The sequence below is a fragment of the Cyprinus carpio genome, chromosome B9, assembly GCF_018340385.1.
Source record: "Cyprinus carpio isolate SPL01 chromosome B9, ASM1834038v1, whole genome shotgun sequence".
In the NCBI taxonomy this organism is placed as follows: domain Eukaryota; kingdom Metazoa; phylum Chordata; class Actinopteri; order Cypriniformes; family Cyprinidae; genus Cyprinus; species Cyprinus carpio.
The window spans coordinates 24,017,627-24,036,935 of record NC_056605.1 but is presented as its reverse complement, the minus strand read 5'-3'; the positions used below and the strand labels follow the sequence as shown (position 1 = coordinate 24,036,935).

The following is a 19,309-nucleotide window of genomic DNA, read 5'->3' as shown; positions in this document are numbered from 1 at the left end:
GATGTATACATAAAAATAGTACATCAAAATCAGTACTGATAAAATAAAAGGATGTTTTGGTGCAGAATACCTCAGCGGTGCTTAATACTGGGTAGCTGTTGTTTCAGCACCATCTCTGCTGGACTGCAAAATCTCTTCTGCGACAAAACCAAATCATGTCTTTGACCAGGTCTCCGCCTTTTCATATGCAGATCAGATTAGTTGTGTTAAGAATACACTCCCTTAAAGATAAAAACTAAACCTGTGAGATGAAATCAATAGATTTCAGTACAAAAAAGCATTTTTAAACAGATGAAAGTGAAGAATTTAAGAATCAAATGAAGTTGGTACACATTCTCAAAAGTCAAGCATCGTATCTAAATGAAATAATGACTGTTATATATAATCTAGCAACCTGAAGTAGCCTACAGTCTATATCCGCACCATTGCACTGAATGGAACAATGCGTCCCTTCTCAAGCAATAAGGATTAGGCTATCTGTCCCATTAACATCTTCAAAAGCGCGGATTAGAGGAATTGAAATAGCAGCGTGTCAGAGAACTTCAGAGAATATGTAAAAATACATATGCAAATCGTGCTGACCGTTTAAACTCGATATTATGGCTTTCTGTTAATAATGAAATGAAGCGGTTACCTGTTCGGCGTGTTGCGTCCGCTGCAGGCTTTCTCTCGGAGCGCAGTGAGCGCCGGTGGTGAAGAGCCGCCCACACTTGATCCCGCCCATTGCCGCGTAACCCCGCCTACTACTGAATAATTACCGTAAATCACAGTGTGGACGTGTCAATGTAACTGCTGCAGCGTGTTGCGCTTTACACATGAACGCCCAGAGAAAAACGACATAAAATGTTTCGAGGCGAAGTAACAACGCTGAATTAGGTGTTAAAATATTGCTAATATTCCAACATTCTTCAAAAATTATCATTATATAATATTATTAGTAAGCCTATAGTAATGTTATAAATCCTCATATTGTATATATGTACTACATATATGTTTATTAATTTCAATAAGAATTATGTTTGAATGTGCAATAATAAACATTTGAAACGTATATATGTAGCATATTTATTAGCATTTTTTTTTAAAGGAATTGGTACTTTTATTCAGCAAGGATGCATTACATTTATCAAAAGTGACAGTAAAGACATCTATAATGTTAAAAAAAATCTAATAAATGCTGTTGTTTTGAACTCTTAATTAATCAAAAATCCTAAAAACAAATGTATCAAGATTTCTACAAAAATATTAAACTGTTTTTAACATTTTATATAATATGAACTGTTTCTTGAGCTCCAGGTCAGTATATCAGAATGATTTCTGAAGGATTTTAATATAATTTAATTATTTTAAAAAAAGAAGAAGAAAGAAAAATACAGAAACAAATGTTACCGCCTCCACACTTTTAAATGGTAGTGTATATTTATGTAGTGTATAAAATATATATGAATACAATTTTCATTTTTTGTTGTAGTGAAGTATCGCTTTAAGTACAAAATATGTGACCTTAAATTGGACATAAAGACAAACCCTTGTAGCACACCCTCACTTAACTGTACATCTCAAATGTTAGGCAACAGAATCTCACACTCAATGTAACCACATTCATCTCCGGGCGGAAATTAGAGAGCTATAAATTATGGATGAACCTCGAGAGGCCAGTTAAAACTGACATGTTTACGCCAATGTACGTTTTAGTTGATAGTCACAATGGGTTTTCTTTTCCAGCTTAGTAAACAAACGCGCCTTCAAACCTCAGAAGCTTGCCAATGTTACAAAGCTAAATTAAAAAGATATTGTTTGAGTCATGTTGTCATAGAAACAAAAATATAGTGGAGGCAAAGTGAGAGAGACACTCAAAGAAACGAGACACTCTTCTATCCTCTCCACTTCCTTAAATTAGAAAAGCTGAATGAAGGCCCAGTGCGCATCAAGAGCCCTTATCACTATAGAGACAGCCCTGCTTCCAAGACAGGCAAATAGGGGTGAGACTTGGGTGTGCGTTAGTGTTTGATTGAGGAGAGTTAGTGTATGATTTCTGTCATCTCCGTCTCCCACAGCAGTCTGGAATCCGGTTGTATCAAGCGTTTCTGACAGAGAATGAACTCTTCAATTACACCAATCACTACTATTGCCATCCAAAAGTAATTAAAATATAGGGGCAAAATTGTTTATCTCCTATCAAATATTTCTATTTGAATAATTTCTATATATTGACACACAGTATATTGGTGCTATAAATATTGTGGAATGAATATGTCCACAAATGTTAGATTTGTTAGAGTGCAGTTTAATTTCAGTATTATTTATATACTTTTATTCTAATATTTAATTAGATTGTATACTTTCAGTTTTCATTTTTTAGTTTTTATATTTTTTTCATTTCAAACATTTTTAACATTGTATATTGAGTTTTAACAACGTGTGTGTGTGTGTGTGTGTGTGTGTGTGTGTGTGTGGTGGTGTGTGTGTGTGTGTGTGTGTGTGTGTGTGTGTGTGTATTTTTTAATTTAATTTTATGGTGGGGGGTTTGTTTGTTTTGCTTTTAAATGGTTCTATTTAGCTTTATTTCTTATTTAATTTTAAGCTGTAATTTTAGTCAATTTGTACTTTAACTTATTTTATTTTGGTTATTTGCCAAAGCAACAGTGATAATTTTTTAAGTTTTTTATGTTTATGCTTTTTGTCTAATATTGTATTTAATTTCAGCATTACTTTTATTAGTCTCACTTTTATATGTTTAGGTTTAACAACACTAATAAATATGTTCTCAGTTTTAATTATATTTTTTAATTAACATTATATATTAAATAAATATATATTTAATTGTTTTGCTTTTAAAATAGTTCTATGTAGCTTTAATCAATTTAGATTTCAGTTTTAGTTTTAAAATTTTTAGCTTTTTTTACTTTTTTTTTAGTTAGTTGCAAAGGCAACATTGCTAATTTTTGCTAAGCTTTTTTAAGTTTATGCTTTTTGTTTAATATGTATATTGTATTTTATTTTAGCAGTTCTTGTTTAGTTTTAACAACATTGTTAGGGTCCATGAGTACTTTGTTACAAATTCTCATTAAAAATACAAGTTCTCATTTAAGTTCACCACACAAAGTGATAAATCTGCTCCAGTACATATCAGCGCACTGCACCAAAGTCCCTGTAAAACTCCCCCTGCTGGTAGAAGTAAATCACGGAGCCTCTCACTGGAGCTATAAATAATGATATCCATTCTCAGAGTTCACAACAAAAGAATGGGAGAGAAAGAGAGGCCTATCGAGCTCTCAGAACAGCGCGGATCAATTCAGTGGCAATGCGTCACACACCGGCTCTATTCACTTACTCTGCAGCAAAACACAGAGTTCTGACAGCTCTAGCGAGAGGGAGGTTTCTGATAATGCTCCAAAACCTAGAGAACTGTCTACCAGCATTTTAAGGCATCATTATAGGCTGTTCCAAAATGTCTTGCTTTTGTCAAAATCTAAGGCATATGTATCTTACGTGGCATAGTGAATTCCAAAATGTACTGCAGCGAGCACAGTCATGAAATAAACTTTTTATGCACATCAGATCCTTCTTGATTAGGATGCTTAAAAATGCAGTTTAAAAAGACTTCAAACTAATGTTGTGAGGAGTGTTCAGACTTTTAAGAAGTGCTGTAACAGGGTGAAAGTCATTGAGCTAGACGAAGGGAGGCAAGTGAGATAATATCTTCCCTATCTCATGGACAGGCAGTAACCTTGACCCCTACTTATAGCCAATTAGCCTTTCCCCAGTGAGTGAGGGCTGCTTGTGAGATGGCCTAATCAGCTTACTGCTGAAAGAGATCAAAGACTACACACACACACTCACACACAAGCCCGGTACACACACACACACACACACGCACACACACACTCAGGATCAATGCAATAGGATTTTGAGCTGTCCAAGCTTGATACACAGACTGGGAAGAATCATCAAGTAGTTTACAGTGTTTACAAGTAGTTTCCTGTTTTTTCCACTTTGCCACTAACATGCTGTTTTCTTGCAAATGCAATTTTAAGAAGCAGATGCGGCGTATTAGTGCCCCTCTGTGGTTGATATAAGTATTGCATTCTTGTACTTGTGCCTGTTAAAGAAACAATCTGGGTTCACTATCAATTAATATAAATCGCAATTTATATATGTTGCACTTTCCCCCCAGAATGGTAGACAGCTTTTAAGATGTTACTTATTTTATTCCTCCATTGACACTGAGTTGTGTTTAATATGAAATATGAAATATCTGAAATAATCTGAAATATTTAATCTCAAATAACAATGATAAAGTGCGGGAGTCTAAATCAGTTTAATGCAGTATGAGGTAAATTTACACATCTTTCCAACACAGTGCTTTTCCCACAGTACTGGATAAATTATAGTAAAAGATGAGATTTATAGTAAAATCATAAATCATTTGTTCTGTTTTTTTTTTTTTTAAATGTTAACACAAAGCAATACACTGTATTTATATTGAAATAACATAAAATAGGTTGCATAAATAATGCAGTGTTTTAGAGTTGATACATTTAATGGGCTGGCTTAAGACATTTAATAAATTATACTGTGGAAAAGACAGAATGATACAGTATGTACTGTTTCAAATGTAAAAAATAATTTATGACAAAATCTTTTCCAAAGAGAAAAAAAAACGAGGCTGGAAGAGGCTAAAAGAGTGATTTTTACAACAGAGTACAACCATGATGGCTGAGATTCTGCCTCAGTATGATGTCATTTCCTGGTCCACCTCAGATCTTGTGCTTTGGTGCTCTGGAAGTCTGTAATCAGCACATAATAATCAGTCAAACCAATGACAAGCAAGAAAAACATTTATTTTTCTCCACTGCATTTCAACACAATCTAATCTCATTTCAGAATCATCTCTCTAACTTTAACTGTAATTGTGCATTTTATTTATCACATCCTTCTGTAAAAAGTCCAAAAACCGACTCTGATTCTAAATGTGATTCCAATCTGAAATTACTTACATTGTCATGTAAAGGTTTGGAGTGGATATGACTTTTTAATGTTTTTAAAAGATGCTCTCTTGCTCACCAAGGAAGTGTTTAAAATAACTGGGCTCAAAAGATCAGAATTTATTTGTCAGTTTAAATGAATGCATTCTCCTGAATAAAATACCCCTTTTTTGTTTTATTTTACACTCAGGGCAGTGACTGTAGTATATGCATGTTATTCCTAGTGTGTCCAACAGAGGGAGTTATGGCACTTTATAGACTAGAGGGAGTTGTCCAGCTTTATTAAGATCTATTAGAAATTTCCAGATTAATCAAGCTCCAACAAGATAAGGATGGTAAAGAGATATGATTATCTTTGAGCTTTTCTCACCTCTCAGTCTCGCATCCTTTCCTCATAAATGGAAGGATATAAGACACAAGGAAAGGAAATAGGGACGTACAATTAAAGAACACTTTTATCTTCATCACGGCTCAAAGTTTCCTCATCTTCATCAGTCAGGGGGAACGTACGTCTCCTCCATGGTTGCATTGGCTACATAAGAGAGAAACGTGAATACAAGCTTGAGAGAAAGACGGATTTAATTTGATTTAATCACTACTAAGAAGGTTTGACCTCGTTTTCATCCACACTGGCTTCGGATGAATCTTCAGAAGTACTGAAGGTGCAGGTGAAGGGAACAGGAGAATGTACAGGTGGGTGACAGTGAGCAGGATGGTCTCTCACAGAAACAGAAGAGCAGCTTTTCCTGGATGACCTGTGGGGAGAAAAATCTGAAAATTTGTTCTGAAGAATATATGTGCAATAAGATAGCTTTACAATAAACCAAAATACACACAGACCTGATCCTGTGTCTTCCGTCCTGATCCCAGCAGGACCAGCAGAGTTTCTCTCCACGCTCATAATTCTGGTGCCTCTGAAAGAAATCTTCATCTCCTATTGCTTCTGGCTGAGAAAGATAAAGCCACAACAACTTCACTCCACACCAACACCCTGCAATTGCTGATATTCACCATTTTTATGGCCTACACAGAGATTGGAACTACAAGACTGTAAAAAAAAAGCAAACCAACCATCCCTTCCTCCTGCTCATCCTCCTCTCTTTTCAATAAAGGCGAAATATCCACCTTTCGCCAACTGACAGAGTAAAGAAAATGGAATACAGGAAAGGGAAAAAAAATGGAAAAATCAAAATGAATTCATCCACATCTTTATACGTCAGCCAAGTTACTAAATGTGACTCACTGACAATCTATCAAGCACTCTATGGGTAGGCGGTAGGAGCAAAATCTTACATCACAGTACTGATATACATCATTATATAGTTATTTTTCTCTGGCATTTTAATACAAAAATGGTTTGAATATTAAGCCTAGTTTTATATAATCAAGTGAATTAAATCGTTCACAAATGAAATGCTTTTTTTTTTTTTTTTTTTTTTTTTTTACTAAACCAAAACATGATTATTAATTATAACAAATTCATGATAAATCTAACTATATAAAGGGAGTTGAACAGTAAAACTAACTTTATATTAGCACTTGGATACACTACCATTCAAAAGTTTCAGGTCAGAAATTGTTTTAAAGAAATTACAGAGCGAATGTGGGCAGCCACGCCATCGTTTTCAAAAGTCTCAGTTTTGGTCCGTTTACACTGAAATGCAACCCTGGAGTTTTCAAACTAAAACGGGGTCTGCAGCGTTTTCAAAAGTCTCCGTTTTCAAGGGTCAAAAACGGCGGAGTAGTGTAAACAATAGGCATAACCATAGCAAAAGTTATGCGTTTTAAAACGAAAACGCACTAGCGTAAACGGGGCCATAATGTCCAAAATATTTATATTTCAAATAAATGCTTTCTTTTGAATGTTCTATTCATCGAAGAATCCTGAAAAAGTATTTAAAAAAATTAAGCAGCATATTTACAACATCGATAATAAGAAATGAAGAGTTTATTTGTCAAAACAGATAACTCTGATAAATCATGTTTTTTATTATGTTAGCATGTTTTTATTGTGTTTTATGTATTGTGTTAGTTAGCTGTGTTTTTTTGTTATTTTTTAATCTAATCAAAATAGCCGAACTGCAGTTTGATTGAGATTGAGATGCACAATGAAAAAACATGTTTTTGCAAATGACCTCTTCAAATGTTTTTTTGCCTTAAAAATCAGCATATAAGGATGATTTCTGAAAGTTTCAGCTTTGCCATCACAGAAATAAATCGCAAAATATATTAAAATAGAAAATAAATCAATTGTAATAATATTTTACAATATTACTGTACTTTTTTACCAAATAAATGTAGCCTTGGTAAGCATAGGAGAATTCTTTTTAAAATACATTAAAAATCTTACCAACCCCAAACTTTATTTTTTTTCTTAAGGTGAAAAAAAAGCAAAATACAAATTAACGACTTAGTGGAAAGATAAAGAAAAAGAAGACAAGAGATGAGAAGAAGAGATGAAGACGACAACTCATTTGAAGGCAGTGGAGATAAATTATGGTAAGAAAAGTAATCTATATAAGCTGAGACCCATGCATTTCACAGCATGTTCGTAATGGGTTTATCATGATTTATAAAGAGGAATCAGCTCTCCTATCTTAGTACCAACCCACACTTTTGAACAGTAGTGTAGCTCTCCTGCAATATAAAAAGATACTGATGTCTCTCCGATGTCATTCCTGAGTGTGTAAACAATCAATACCTGGGTGTCAAAATGTTCTTATACTGAAGTCTTTCCACTTTCACTGATGCGAACAGAGACATAGGAACGACAATGTCATCAATGCTGAAAATACTCTCCGAGTTTCTCCTGCGTGATGAGAACTACAGTATACAAAAAGGACAGTACATGATTATCTTTCTCAAAATATTAACAAGACAAACATTCCCTTCAAAGAAAGGAACATTGATCTATGTTTGGATTAGCACAAATTGAAATATACAGTATTTATCAAGATGTTTGGTCAAAGGGCAGACCTGTGAGTTTCTCAGTTGTGTGGGGGTACAGTAAGAGACAGTCACATCCTCTGAAGATTCCTCCACCTGACTGTCATCACTCTGGGAGACCAGATCAGACTTGGGTTTAATACTGGAGATGTCTAGAACAAAGCAGTATTATTACCTTAAACATCTTTGGTGTATATCCAAACACCAAGGGGTATTAAACAGCCATACCCTTTGTCCTCTCAGAGCAGCACTTCCTCCTCTTGCCCTCCCTGTAATCTTGACTCTGGTGGTCTCGGGTGTGTGCCCATCGTATCGGAGTGCTCTCCCTTCTGTGCCTCTTCAAATGCCTCCCGTTTTTTGGCTGATGACTGCAATCTGCAATCATTCATTTCAAAACAAAAAGACATATTCCTACTTATCAGAACAGGTATATTCATAAGATCACATCCAAAAAAGAAATTATATTTTGCATAAAAATTATATTTTACATCTAGGTTATATTTTACCCCAAAATCAAACAAAAGAAATAGTAAATTTGCACGTCTGTGCCGGCGTTTGTGTGAAACTTTTTGAAGGAAAACCATGCATAGGTTTTTTTTTTTTTTTTTTTTTTTTTTTGGTTGTTTATTTTTATTTTTTTTTTTTTTGCATAGTTTGTCCAAGGCTTTTTATTTTAAGTAATTTTATTTTACTGTATAAAAATAGAATTAGAATTCATTTAGATACTAATTATACACTATTTGCTTAAAGTTGTCTTGTGTTTGATGCAAAATAAAGCCAATAGTTTAAGATTGTTTTAAGTTTGTACATAAAAAATTATTAATTCATCAACTCATTCATCACAAGACTTGTATGTCAAATGACTTCTCACCGGTGATTCCCGATGGTTTTAGAAGACAATTACTTCTCGCCGCCCCCTGTCATTTCAAAGAATAGTACAATGGTGAACGCAACAAGTATAAAAGCCTCGTCTGTTTGGGAAGGTGCGCGCGCAGTCAGCGGAGGCTCGCGAAGCGGAGCCAGGTGAAAGTATGAATCCCGCTTAAGACTACAATATTTTTGGCTATAAATAATTTGACCCCACTGAAAGGTCACTAGTGTGTGTGTGTGTGTGTGTGTGTTTGAGTGTGTGTAGGTGTGTGCAGTGCCTTCAGGCTGGATTTACTGTGGAGTTACTGTGATTTGTGAGTCTGTGTTGATCTCCAGAGAGCCAGTGATAAACACAGACAACACATCACAAGACTATGATAAACCCACCCAGCAACCTACACACACCTTACATCATCCCACACACTGGACTCCAGAAGAACTGACATTAAAAGATCATGCACATCCAGGTGATGTAATGAAAACAGGAATGCAGGGACCATGAGGTGATTGCGAAGAAAAAATTCCTGGCATTCATTTTACATTCAGTGCCTTTGTAGTTATTTTTTGTAGTTCGTTCACTTACTCCAGGGGTGCTGCAAAGCGCTGACAGAAAATCAACTAAACAGCATGAGGTGTGTACACACTTCCATTCCAGTGCAATCACTCACTCGCCCTGACAGTCTCTCTCTGTTAAGAATAGCATTGCTGTTTCAGGATCATTAGCCCCCCTAGTCAGAAAATAACCAGCAGAGCAGAGAAGAGTGAATCGGCATAGCATAGCAAACAGTACGGTTTAAAGGTTTGGGGTTGCTATGATTTATGTTTCTAAAAGAAGTCTCTAATGTTTACCAAGGCTGTGTTTCTTTGCTCAAGTAACAGTAAAAACAGTAATAAAAAGAAGTTCTTTAAAAAGAAATATTTTCTCTGTTAATGTGTTTTAAAATTTCATTTATTCCTGTGATGCAAAGCTGAATTTTAAGCAGCCATTACTCTAATCTTCACATGATCCTTCAGAAATCATAATTATTATTGTTGACAATAGTTGGGCTGCTTAATATTTTTGTGGAAACAGGATTCGTTGATGAACAGAAAGTTCAAAAAACAACATTTAACGAGAAAGTTGAATCAATTTAGTACATCCTTGCTGAAAGTATTCATTTCCTTCTTTAAAAAAAAATTATGGACCCCACACTTTTGAACGATAGTGTACACATACTACAGTCTCACAAATGATTGCTGACATAACAGCTTTAATGTGCTTAAGTAAAAAATGCAAAACATGATCATGTCTGAACTAGTGGGACTTTTACTGCTGTGTGCTGTGTTCAATAAGCTGTGTTTTCCCAACAGTGGAGCTCAAAAAGAATAACCTAGCTTTTGTTCTGTCCTTTCCCTTGGGAGCTGCTAACATGCAGTGTTAAAACCCAGCACTGCATTAAAACTCTAGAGCAGCTATTGACTTCAACATGACTCAGATCTGCACTGAACATGGGCATCACTGTGTATTAAAAAATACTCAGGACAGTGGTGCCTAAATGATTTTAGACAAACTCACTGGTTGTGATGTCACAACATGGAAATCAAATATTTCAAGTATCAAATATAGTCTCATTTTTCAAGTTATACTCACCAAGGCGTTTATTTGCAAAAATACAGCAAAAACAGTAATATTGTGAAATATTATTACAATTTAAAATAACTTTAAATTGTTTAAACGTTAAAATTTTTCAGGTCATTACTCCAGTCCTTAATGTTACATGATCCTTCCAAAATCATTTTAATATGCTCACATGGTGCTCATTATTAATATTATTATTATTATTATTATTATTATTATTATCTGATTCGATACTCAAGAAAAATTATAATATGATTTTTGTGGAAACTGTATTTTTTTCTGGATTCTTTGATGAATAGAAAGTTAAAGAGAAAAGCATTTAATTAAATAGATGCTTACATCTTGACTAAGTGAATAAATTCTATAATAAAATAATACAATTATTTTTTAAATAATAAAGAAGTAGTTCAAAAATGAAATCTTTAATTAGACTAATAACTGATAATTGTGTCTGCTGTGTTTTTATTAAAGTGTCTCATTGTTAGATATCAAAATGCTAAAAGCAATTTACACAATGTGTTGCTGCCAATTTAGAACTTCCCAAATCAGACACTTATATAGATCCATTTTAGTTAGGATGCTGCCTGAGAAGTAGACAAAGAAGAACTCTGGCAAGAACACACATTTATACAAAGCATACACACCTGCATAGAGTACAGTACATGTGTTCATGCATCACACACAAATGCCATGAGATGACTTACGGAATAAAGACCGGGAGACTCTGTCTCTGGAGCTAAGAGAGTGATGGGGACTGGTGCGCTCAGTTTCTGGGAGGAGAGATCGCGGAAGCAAACTTTCCTCAAAGAGAGAATTTTGCAGATGGAAGGATGATGGAGTTTCTGATTAATAGAAAAGACAAAGACAAACCTCACTTATATAACACAAACAACAGAAAAACAAAAGTTCACCATAGTGATATAAGGCTATGGTTATAAATACCTTGTCAAAATGTCAAAACATTGTCAATTGTAAAAAATGTCTGGATGTTGCATTTGAGTCATATAAAAGTATGAACTCAATGCTGAGGTTTCATACTGATGACAACCAAGGCTAATTTGATATACCTACTCCACATTCCTGCTGCTACACAAATCAGTAACACATGCTGATGGATTAACTGTCTGATATGAGACAATTTATTCTGACTGAATTGAAATGACAGCCTAATGCAGTGAAATAGATGAGTGATTAATGGATTGCTGTAGTATTAACCATTAAAATCCATATGAACACTTTTCTACTGCTTAAATAAGCTCTTCTCCAAAACCTAGTGAGCTGCCTACATATGAGAAGAAGGTAATCTACGAAGCATTGCGACATGCTCAATGAAAAAATATCCATTCAACATAGTGGACAGAGGAGGAAAATGCCAATTTTAATCAAAATGCATTCATCTCTCTCTACCTGAGGAAAGTGATAGAACAGGATGCACTTTGCCATCTGTTCTGTCTTTTCTGTGGAGACATGCAGGATCTGTGCACACAGATGCAGGATCACAGAATGCACAATTGGGACAAAGAGAACGGGACGACTCCAGGACCTGTGGAGAGAGAGAAAGAAGTAGTGGATGTAGCCAAAACAGGGAGGTTTTGAGAAGTTATGGGCAAATGGGAAGAACACAAATCTTGCAAAGCATAATTATTAAATAAATGTCTCTTTCGGCTGCTAAAGGCATGATCTGCATCCAGAATCCAGCTTTGATTTGTCCAACTGAGCATTAAAACAAATAAAAAGGGGTGAATGTAAACAACCAAGTTAATAAAAGCCAAATCTATGACACATAGTGCTCTGGGGAACCATTAAGACATAAGCAATGCATGAAAAGGAAAATCAGGGCAGCCAAAATCAGACTATCAGCTTTAAGAATCATAAACAAGGTTAAAGGAAGTGCACCAGGCAGGCACCAGCTGGAAAACAGACGCAGAGCATCGTGTGAGTCATGGTGCAATGTGAAGAGGGCTGGCACACACACAAATAACCGCTTTATTAAAGGACCAGTTCTGTGCTCTACCATTCTGTCATCATTTACTCACCCTCACGTTGTTCCAAACCTTTTTGATTTATTTTACTAGGCTATAAACAACTGTTTTGACTAATAAGATTCAATATGATTACATTTTCCACACTATTTTTCAGTAAATTAAATTAAATAATCACTATAATATTTAATTGACATTTGACTTGGTTTACAATGGTTCTTAAATTTACTTCATCAGCAAAAACAATCCAAATATGCAAAACCAAGGCAAATTTCTAACGTCCCGTTACATTGCTTAACCCATTTTATGGTATCTTCTTGTCATTTTTGAAGCTTAACAGTCCTACATTCACAGTATGCTCACTGAATCACATATAATTAAATGCAGAGGTGCAGTTTTAAAAAAAATCTTACATAAATTATGACTTTTTTTCTATCTTGGTTGAAACGTTTCTTTAAACTATTAATCTTGTTGTTGGCCCCCCCCCCCCAATTGTTTCTAATTGCATTCCATTTGGAAAATGCATCTTCATCCTGCTGCTTCTAGGTTCAGATTAAAGTATACAGTATCTGAGTTACAGGTCCAGGCAGCCCATAGAGGACACAGCAATTATAAGATTATCATCATTTATGAAAGTCCAGCTGGCCTGAGCACTGCGTGTTAGCAGCTTCCAAGGGAAAGGACAGAAAAAAAGCTAGTTTTTTCTTTCTGAGCTTCACTGTTGGGAAAACACACTCACGTGTAGCCTTGGTAAACATTAGAGACTTCTTTCAGAAACATAAATCATACCAAGCCCAAACCTTTGAACAGTCCTGTATGCTATGCCATGCCAACTCATTAAAAGTTGACACTTGAAGAATTTGCCTTTAAAATGCCAACCTGTTCTCTATGAGACAATTGATCCATGACGAAAAGTCTAGGCTTGTGATAGGTCAGAAGGGGTCGAGTCCGGGCTGACACACAGCTGACATCCACCTGAGGGAGGTACTGTCGTCTGTGACATGTTCGCTTCCTCTTCTGCCTGGCCTTGTGCAAACACTGTGGTCCACTGGGAACAAAGACACCCATGTGTGTCACTTGGCTGCAAAAATAGGGATAAAATCTTCAGAAATCTCATCATACGACAAATAAAAGAGCAAGTTTCATTGGTTCTCTTCTCCACTCAGACTCTTTCATCTTCCTTCTTTCTAACTTAAGTGTCTTTCTCACTTTTTCAGTTTTCCGCTGGGCTGAATGATTCATCTTGACATTCACATAAGATTTACATAAATTTACACAATTATGTATCAGAATGAGGGCACTTCTACAGTGTTGCAATGAATATGAAATGCATGAATGAAATCAAGACACATTGCTTCCCCTCAGGTGTCTCTGGAGCTTACGTATGACTAAATAAAATGATCTATACTGCGTCAAAAACAAAAAGTGTAAATATCCTTATAACAATCTACATCCTTTTTTGAACAATTAAAAAGCTAGCAACCAGTGCTTCAATAACATAAATTAATCCCAATTTCTATTTTTGGAAATTTTTGATGAATGACCTGTGCGATATTTGAGGTTCATTTTATCCTGTTGAAGAGCTTGTAGGTGATTGTTTGCCTCTCACCCGCTGTAAGCTGTTTTCTGTTGACCTCTCCAGCGACTGCAGGGTCCTTTAGACATAGGTGATGAGGAAGGAGAGGCACACAAAGACGGCATCAGGCTGTTTACAATCTGAGTCAGCTGGGCACTCTAAACACACAAACATGAATTTAGTGGGGTTGATTTAATCAGTCTTAAATGAACAAGTTACATTTTCATCTGTCATTTTTATCTTGTCTTTTCTATGTTTTTGTCTATATGCCTGCGGTTTTAGATTCACCTGTCTCTCAATGTTCCTCAAAAGGCTTGTAGGGCTGCTGGGTTCCATCTCTGGATCAGAGTGCAAATCTTGCATGTTCCCTGCTGTAAATGAAAGATCCATAGTCTCTGTCCACAAGGTGTGTTGAATCTGCCTGTCCGTCAGGGGCTGAGACTCCGCCAAAATCACATGACCCTGGAGGACATGTTAGGAACACATATTTAAAAAAAAATTAATTGTTTGCATCTAAAAACACTCAAAATGCCACTGAGAACTTAATTAAAACACTTTTAAAATTCCAGTTTAATGAATCAATTTGAATTTAATCTGAATTGAAATAACTAAAAGATTCAGAATTGCAATTATATAATTCATGCAAATTAAAATGTATTGAAATTTGTGAAAAAAAACTTTGTAAACGTGGTTCATCATAATCAATTTTATTATACATTTTCAAACATTTCAAAATGTTTAGTAAAACATTTTCATTACTTAAAATTAATTATATAACTATATTTAAAAAAAACTAAAATGTACTATTTCAGCTAGTTGCCAAAAAAATAAAAAACACAAACTAATCAATGTTTAAATTAATTATTTTTTTTAAATATATATTTAATTTAATTAGAGCATTCTGGGACATTAAGTGTGCAATATTTATGAAGTGCATTTTATTTAATAAATTAATTTATAATTGTGGTAGAAACACTTCATAATCAATTAAAATGTTGTTGACGATATGTATTTTTTATAAACCTATCTAAAACAAAAATGTGGTGGCCAGTTTGATGTGCTTAATGCAAGAATTAAAATGTTTACTTCTTTAAATTATTCCACATATTAGTCAAGAATAAAGTAAGACAAACTTTATGATGTCATTGTTTATGTTTTGTAACAACATTTATATTTGGACTGTTTGGACTAATGAAATTCATCTGTTGTGTTACTGTTACTAATCTGCAATTCATTAATTTCTTTTTCAGTTTCCAATTCACCATCCTCTGGACATTGCCAATTCAATTTAAATTCTCACATGAATTGAAAGAGGACCAATTCTTAAATTCGGAATTTTGCCCCACAGTGCTAATAGCATGGCCAAATTTTCCTCCTAATCTATAGATGCTGTATAATTTCTTTACCTTATTAGAAAGAATCTGTTGCCTGAGTTTTCCAAGCTGCTGAATCTGAGAGTCCAGCTCAGACAGTCTCATCTGCAGCCATGTCCAGCGACTGCAGAATTCAGCTCTGTCCTTCAGCCATCTCCACTCACAGACACGACAACTACCCTCCCACAAGAGACAGGGACAGAAAAAGTTAGAAAAGATTTTATACAAAGTGACTTACATTCACAGTACATAGCACTGCTTCAACAAAACAAGTGGCAGTCATAGAACAAGTGAGCAACCAAATCATTCCAGAATTGAAAATTTGAGACCACAGATGGCTTTGTTGCTTTTTATTTAATGCCTCAAGGGTGTCAAGACCAAATAATATCACTACATAAACTCTTTATTACATTGCATATATTTCAGAGCCAACTAAGCAGACACTAAAGCTCTGCAAGCTTTGGGCCCGAGTTTTTTCCAGAATAAGTGACCACAACTTAACCACTTCAAAACATGAACATCTGTGCAAAGAAAGTACTGACGTCAAACGTGCTGCTCTTGACTGGCTGAGAGCCTAATCTCAGTCCACAAAAAGTACCCTTAAGCAATTCTGTGGCTAAAGCCAGATAACTCATTTAAAACCTTACAGCAATGTTCTCATATCCAGCTTATCCAGGGAATACAAAGCAATGGCCACCAGCTTGAAACTCTGATGAGAGATGGTAATTGAGATTGCTGGGACATATGGAAAAGTCACTGAAACTATTTTGTCATGGCCTGAGGAGAGGCAGAGCCAACAACCACAGCTGGCTGCTACTAAAGGGCGTTCACTTTTACAGCAATTTGCAGCAACAGAGTAATCGGAAGTCATTCATTTTTAATGACAATCGTTGTTTTGAGGCAACTTGAGTCAAGGTTATTATATTTAACTAAAACTAAAACCATAAAGCATTTTCATTACATAAGATAAAATATATAAATAACCCCATAAAACCTTTGTAGCCCTTAGCTTTGTGCTTATGTAGAATTAGTAAAGAATGAATGAATGAAACATTTCTACAGATCTCTAAACCTATTTTGATTCCTTGTCCTTCAATAACAGTCACATTGAATGGGGATTTGAAATGATTCTACTAAAAAGCATTTCAATAAAGCACTCCCATTTACTAAGAGTTTCCTGAAAGATGTATCTTGAGACTAGATCTGCACATATGCTGTGATCTTACAGTGTAAGTGCAGAGTGAGCGAGCAAATCACAGAGAGGGACATGAAAGCTCTGATCTACAGGCTGGTGAGGGCGGCCTGATCTCTGTTTATTTACTCATGCAGCTGTCTGTTTCAGTGTGGCTGCACAGAAACAGCATCGGAGGAAGAGCCAGCTGCACATGAACATACTAGATAAAAATCTTCAACATGGGGGAGAAATATGGTGACAATTTTCCAACAGCTGTGTACTGAACAGAGTGCCTCTGTTTCCATGAGCAAAGATCCTAAAGAAACATGTAACACTGCCAGAACCAAATGCTTCCTCTCCTCCATCTTCTGTTGGGCTGTTTGTTTCCCAAACTTGTTGTTACACTCCCTCTCTTCTTGCCAAAGACTCACAACCAGCCTGTCATTGAAAGTTCTTTACTGCCTGGCAACTTCTAGGTAAAGATTAATTCTACCCTTCAGTTCACCTATTTCAAGATCTCACCCATTTTTTGTATTTATTATGAAGTTAGAGACTGAGTATTGTATGTTTTGTTTATAACCACCATGCATTCTAAGGTTTGGCTGCAATATTTCATATGGATTCCAAAGACTTCCACTTTTGTGGTACTTTTTGTCCTATGAGCTGTTATTTATTTCAATATGGACTGAGCTGTGAAGATGAACATTTTCCCTAGTGTGTTCTACCAAAAAAAAAAAAAAAAAAAAACCTTGGGTTTAGAATGACATGAGAGTAACCACAGTAAATAATGCTAAAGTTTTCATTTTTGGCATTCTGTTAATGTCTTACATTAAGGTCTAGTCTATTTCTTTCCATGTGTCTTGATTAGAAGGTCAACATTAATAAGAATACTATTCAACATCCCATTAAACTCACTGTGATTCCACTGAGGTTCCTTTGGCGTCTTCATGGTCCCATTCCTCATCTGAGCTGCTCACGGTGGCATCTGAGTCCAGGTCCTCCAGCACTCCATGCAGAACAACTTGACCACTGTGTGCTAAACTCTGCAAATCTCTGGACCTCAGAGGTTGCCCATGTGCTTCAGGGTACTGGAGGTTTCTTATAAGAGCCTTCTCTACCTCCTGCATCTCTACAGCATTAAAAGACTCAAAAAGAGGCTCTGATGTCAACCTGGGGGAATGGCGTGCTTCAAGAAGTTTCTTCTTCAAACCATCCAGTTGGTGGCTGTAGTGTCTAGAAGCATGTCCACCAAGAATCGCCAAAACCCTCTGTTGTAAATGACTGGCTCGATTTGCCAACGAAACATGCTGGGAGAGATGCCACAATGACTGAATCATCAGCCCTTCCTTCAGTTCCTCCATAGAGCTAACCAATGTTTGGTTTAAAGCATTGTTCTTCCTGCTGCAATGTGGTGCTTGCTCTAAGGAAAGTGATTTGGTGTCAGCTTGGCAATCTCTAGAAGAACCACCATGTTGTGTGAGGTTGTGACTGGGCTCGGCCCAATCTTGTCCTTTGTCTTCAAGTGTGGGCATGAAACACATTTGTGGAGCACCTGCAGGAGTACCCGGTGAGTTTCTGTTCAAGGAGAGGAGGGTGAGTAGTGGCTCTGGGCTTGACAGCAGAAAGGCTTTGGAATGTGAATCCTGGAACAAAGGCGATAGCAGCATTTCCGGGAACTGAGGAGAACTTTTAGAGGACAGGAGATCCAGATGGACCATGGATGGAAGGTTCTGCCAAATCAACTGTCCAAAACTATTATCCACATCCAAACCTAGTGCAACACCGCTGCCGTCCATATTTCCACTCAAAGACGAGGATGACATCTGGATTTAATTAGTTTTGATTTGCTTTGTGGATAAGAGAAGAACTTATTCCCTATCCCTATCCAGAGCTTATAACATCACTTGAAAAGGTGACTCGAGTGACAGATCTGTTAAAAGACACGCCAGCTATTATAACAGATATGACTATGAAAAAATGAATAATGTTTTTGATATCCTCTAACTTTATCAATAACAATTTAAGATGACCCGTCTAATCATATTAGAAACCTAGTGAACAACTTCAAATATTAGTAAAGGTAAATACTACAGGTATTTTTCGCTCAAGCGATAAGCGTGATGTTATGAAAATAACGGCAGAATTGGAAAAATAACGTCATCATCTCACCTTTAACAGCCGCTCATTTCAACAAAACAAAAATCGCAGAGTCCAGAAATAAACGATCATCAATAAATGATCCATAGGTATAATCCTGCAAGTGACAATAATACTGTTTTGTAAGTTTTATGAGCAGATAGCGACTGATCCCGTCCGATTTCCTTTTACACCGAAGAGCGGCCGCAACCGGAGAACAGACAACGAGAGCGCGCGCGCGAGAGAGAGACAGAGACAGAGAGAGAGTGCGTGCGCGGCGCGAGTGAGTGTTAATATACCCTGTTGGTTACTTTTATAGGACGCAGCTACAAACACCTATATTGAAATAGTTAATATAGTTTTTTGCACTCATAAAAACAACCAAGACATGAGATATTTGGCATATTTGTGGCAAAGTTTTTAACTTCAGGTGAAAATATCCTTACACATATTTCCAGTGCACGTGATGTCCCAGCCCTGGATCTCAAACATTTTTCTTTTAGGGTGGCTAAAGATGGAGGGATTTCCTGAGATCTTCTCTCAGTGTTTGTTTTGTTTTCTTCTTGCTCAGCGCTTGTATAGGCTTGAAACGCAGGAAAGCACTTGTTCGAACGCTTCAGCTGCTGGTTGTAATATACATTCAGTC

The 19,309-nt window shown here is 36.0% G+C and overlaps 2 protein-coding genes across 15 annotated transcripts in view; both read right to left on the bottom strand.

Moving 5' to 3' along the window:
• Positions 1–729, bottom strand: part of LOC109057072 (microtubule-associated protein 2-like) — a 109,624-nt gene extending 108,895 nt beyond the window's left edge. For 11 of the 12 annotated variants that reach the window (XM_042731712.1, XM_042731714.1, XM_042731715.1 and 8 more), the window contains exon 1: positions 635–729. The gene's annotated coding sequence lies outside the window, so the exon portion shown is untranslated. Of the gene's footprint in view, positions 1–70; positions 242–634 lie in introns of all 12 variants that reach the window. The other variant, XM_042731713.1, reaches the window with a different exon arrangement.
• Positions 730–4,307: 3,578 nt separating this feature from the next.
• On the bottom strand, positions 4,308–18,892 carry LOC109111479 (KAT8 regulatory NSL complex subunit 1-like protein). Of its 3 annotated transcripts, none has more exons than XM_019124421.2 (16): positions 18,697–18,892; positions 17,443–18,457; positions 15,387–15,528; positions 14,269–14,442; positions 14,014–14,138; positions 13,284–13,485; positions 11,830–11,965; positions 11,127–11,264; positions 8,163–8,309; positions 7,965–8,086; positions 7,690–7,811; positions 6,060–6,123; positions 5,829–5,935; positions 5,602–5,743; positions 5,359–5,520; positions 4,308–4,790 (listed from the first exon to the last, which is right to left on the bottom strand). In XM_019124421.2, the coding sequence occupies exons 2-15, from the start codon at positions 18,348–18,350 to the stop codon at positions 5,431–5,433; spliced, it is 2,619 nt and encodes an 872-aa protein (XP_018979966.1). In that variant the 5' UTR covers positions 18,351–18,457; positions 18,697–18,892; the 3' UTR covers positions 4,308–4,790; positions 5,359–5,430. The 3 variants fall into 3 exon arrangements, with proteins under 3 accessions (XP_018979966.1, XP_018979965.1, XP_042587644.1); XM_019124420.2 differs by having other exon boundaries at positions 5,429–5,520; XM_042731710.1 differs by having other exon boundaries at positions 5,429–5,520; positions 17,443–18,374.
• Between the last annotated feature and the right edge of the window lie 417 nt (positions 18,893–19,309).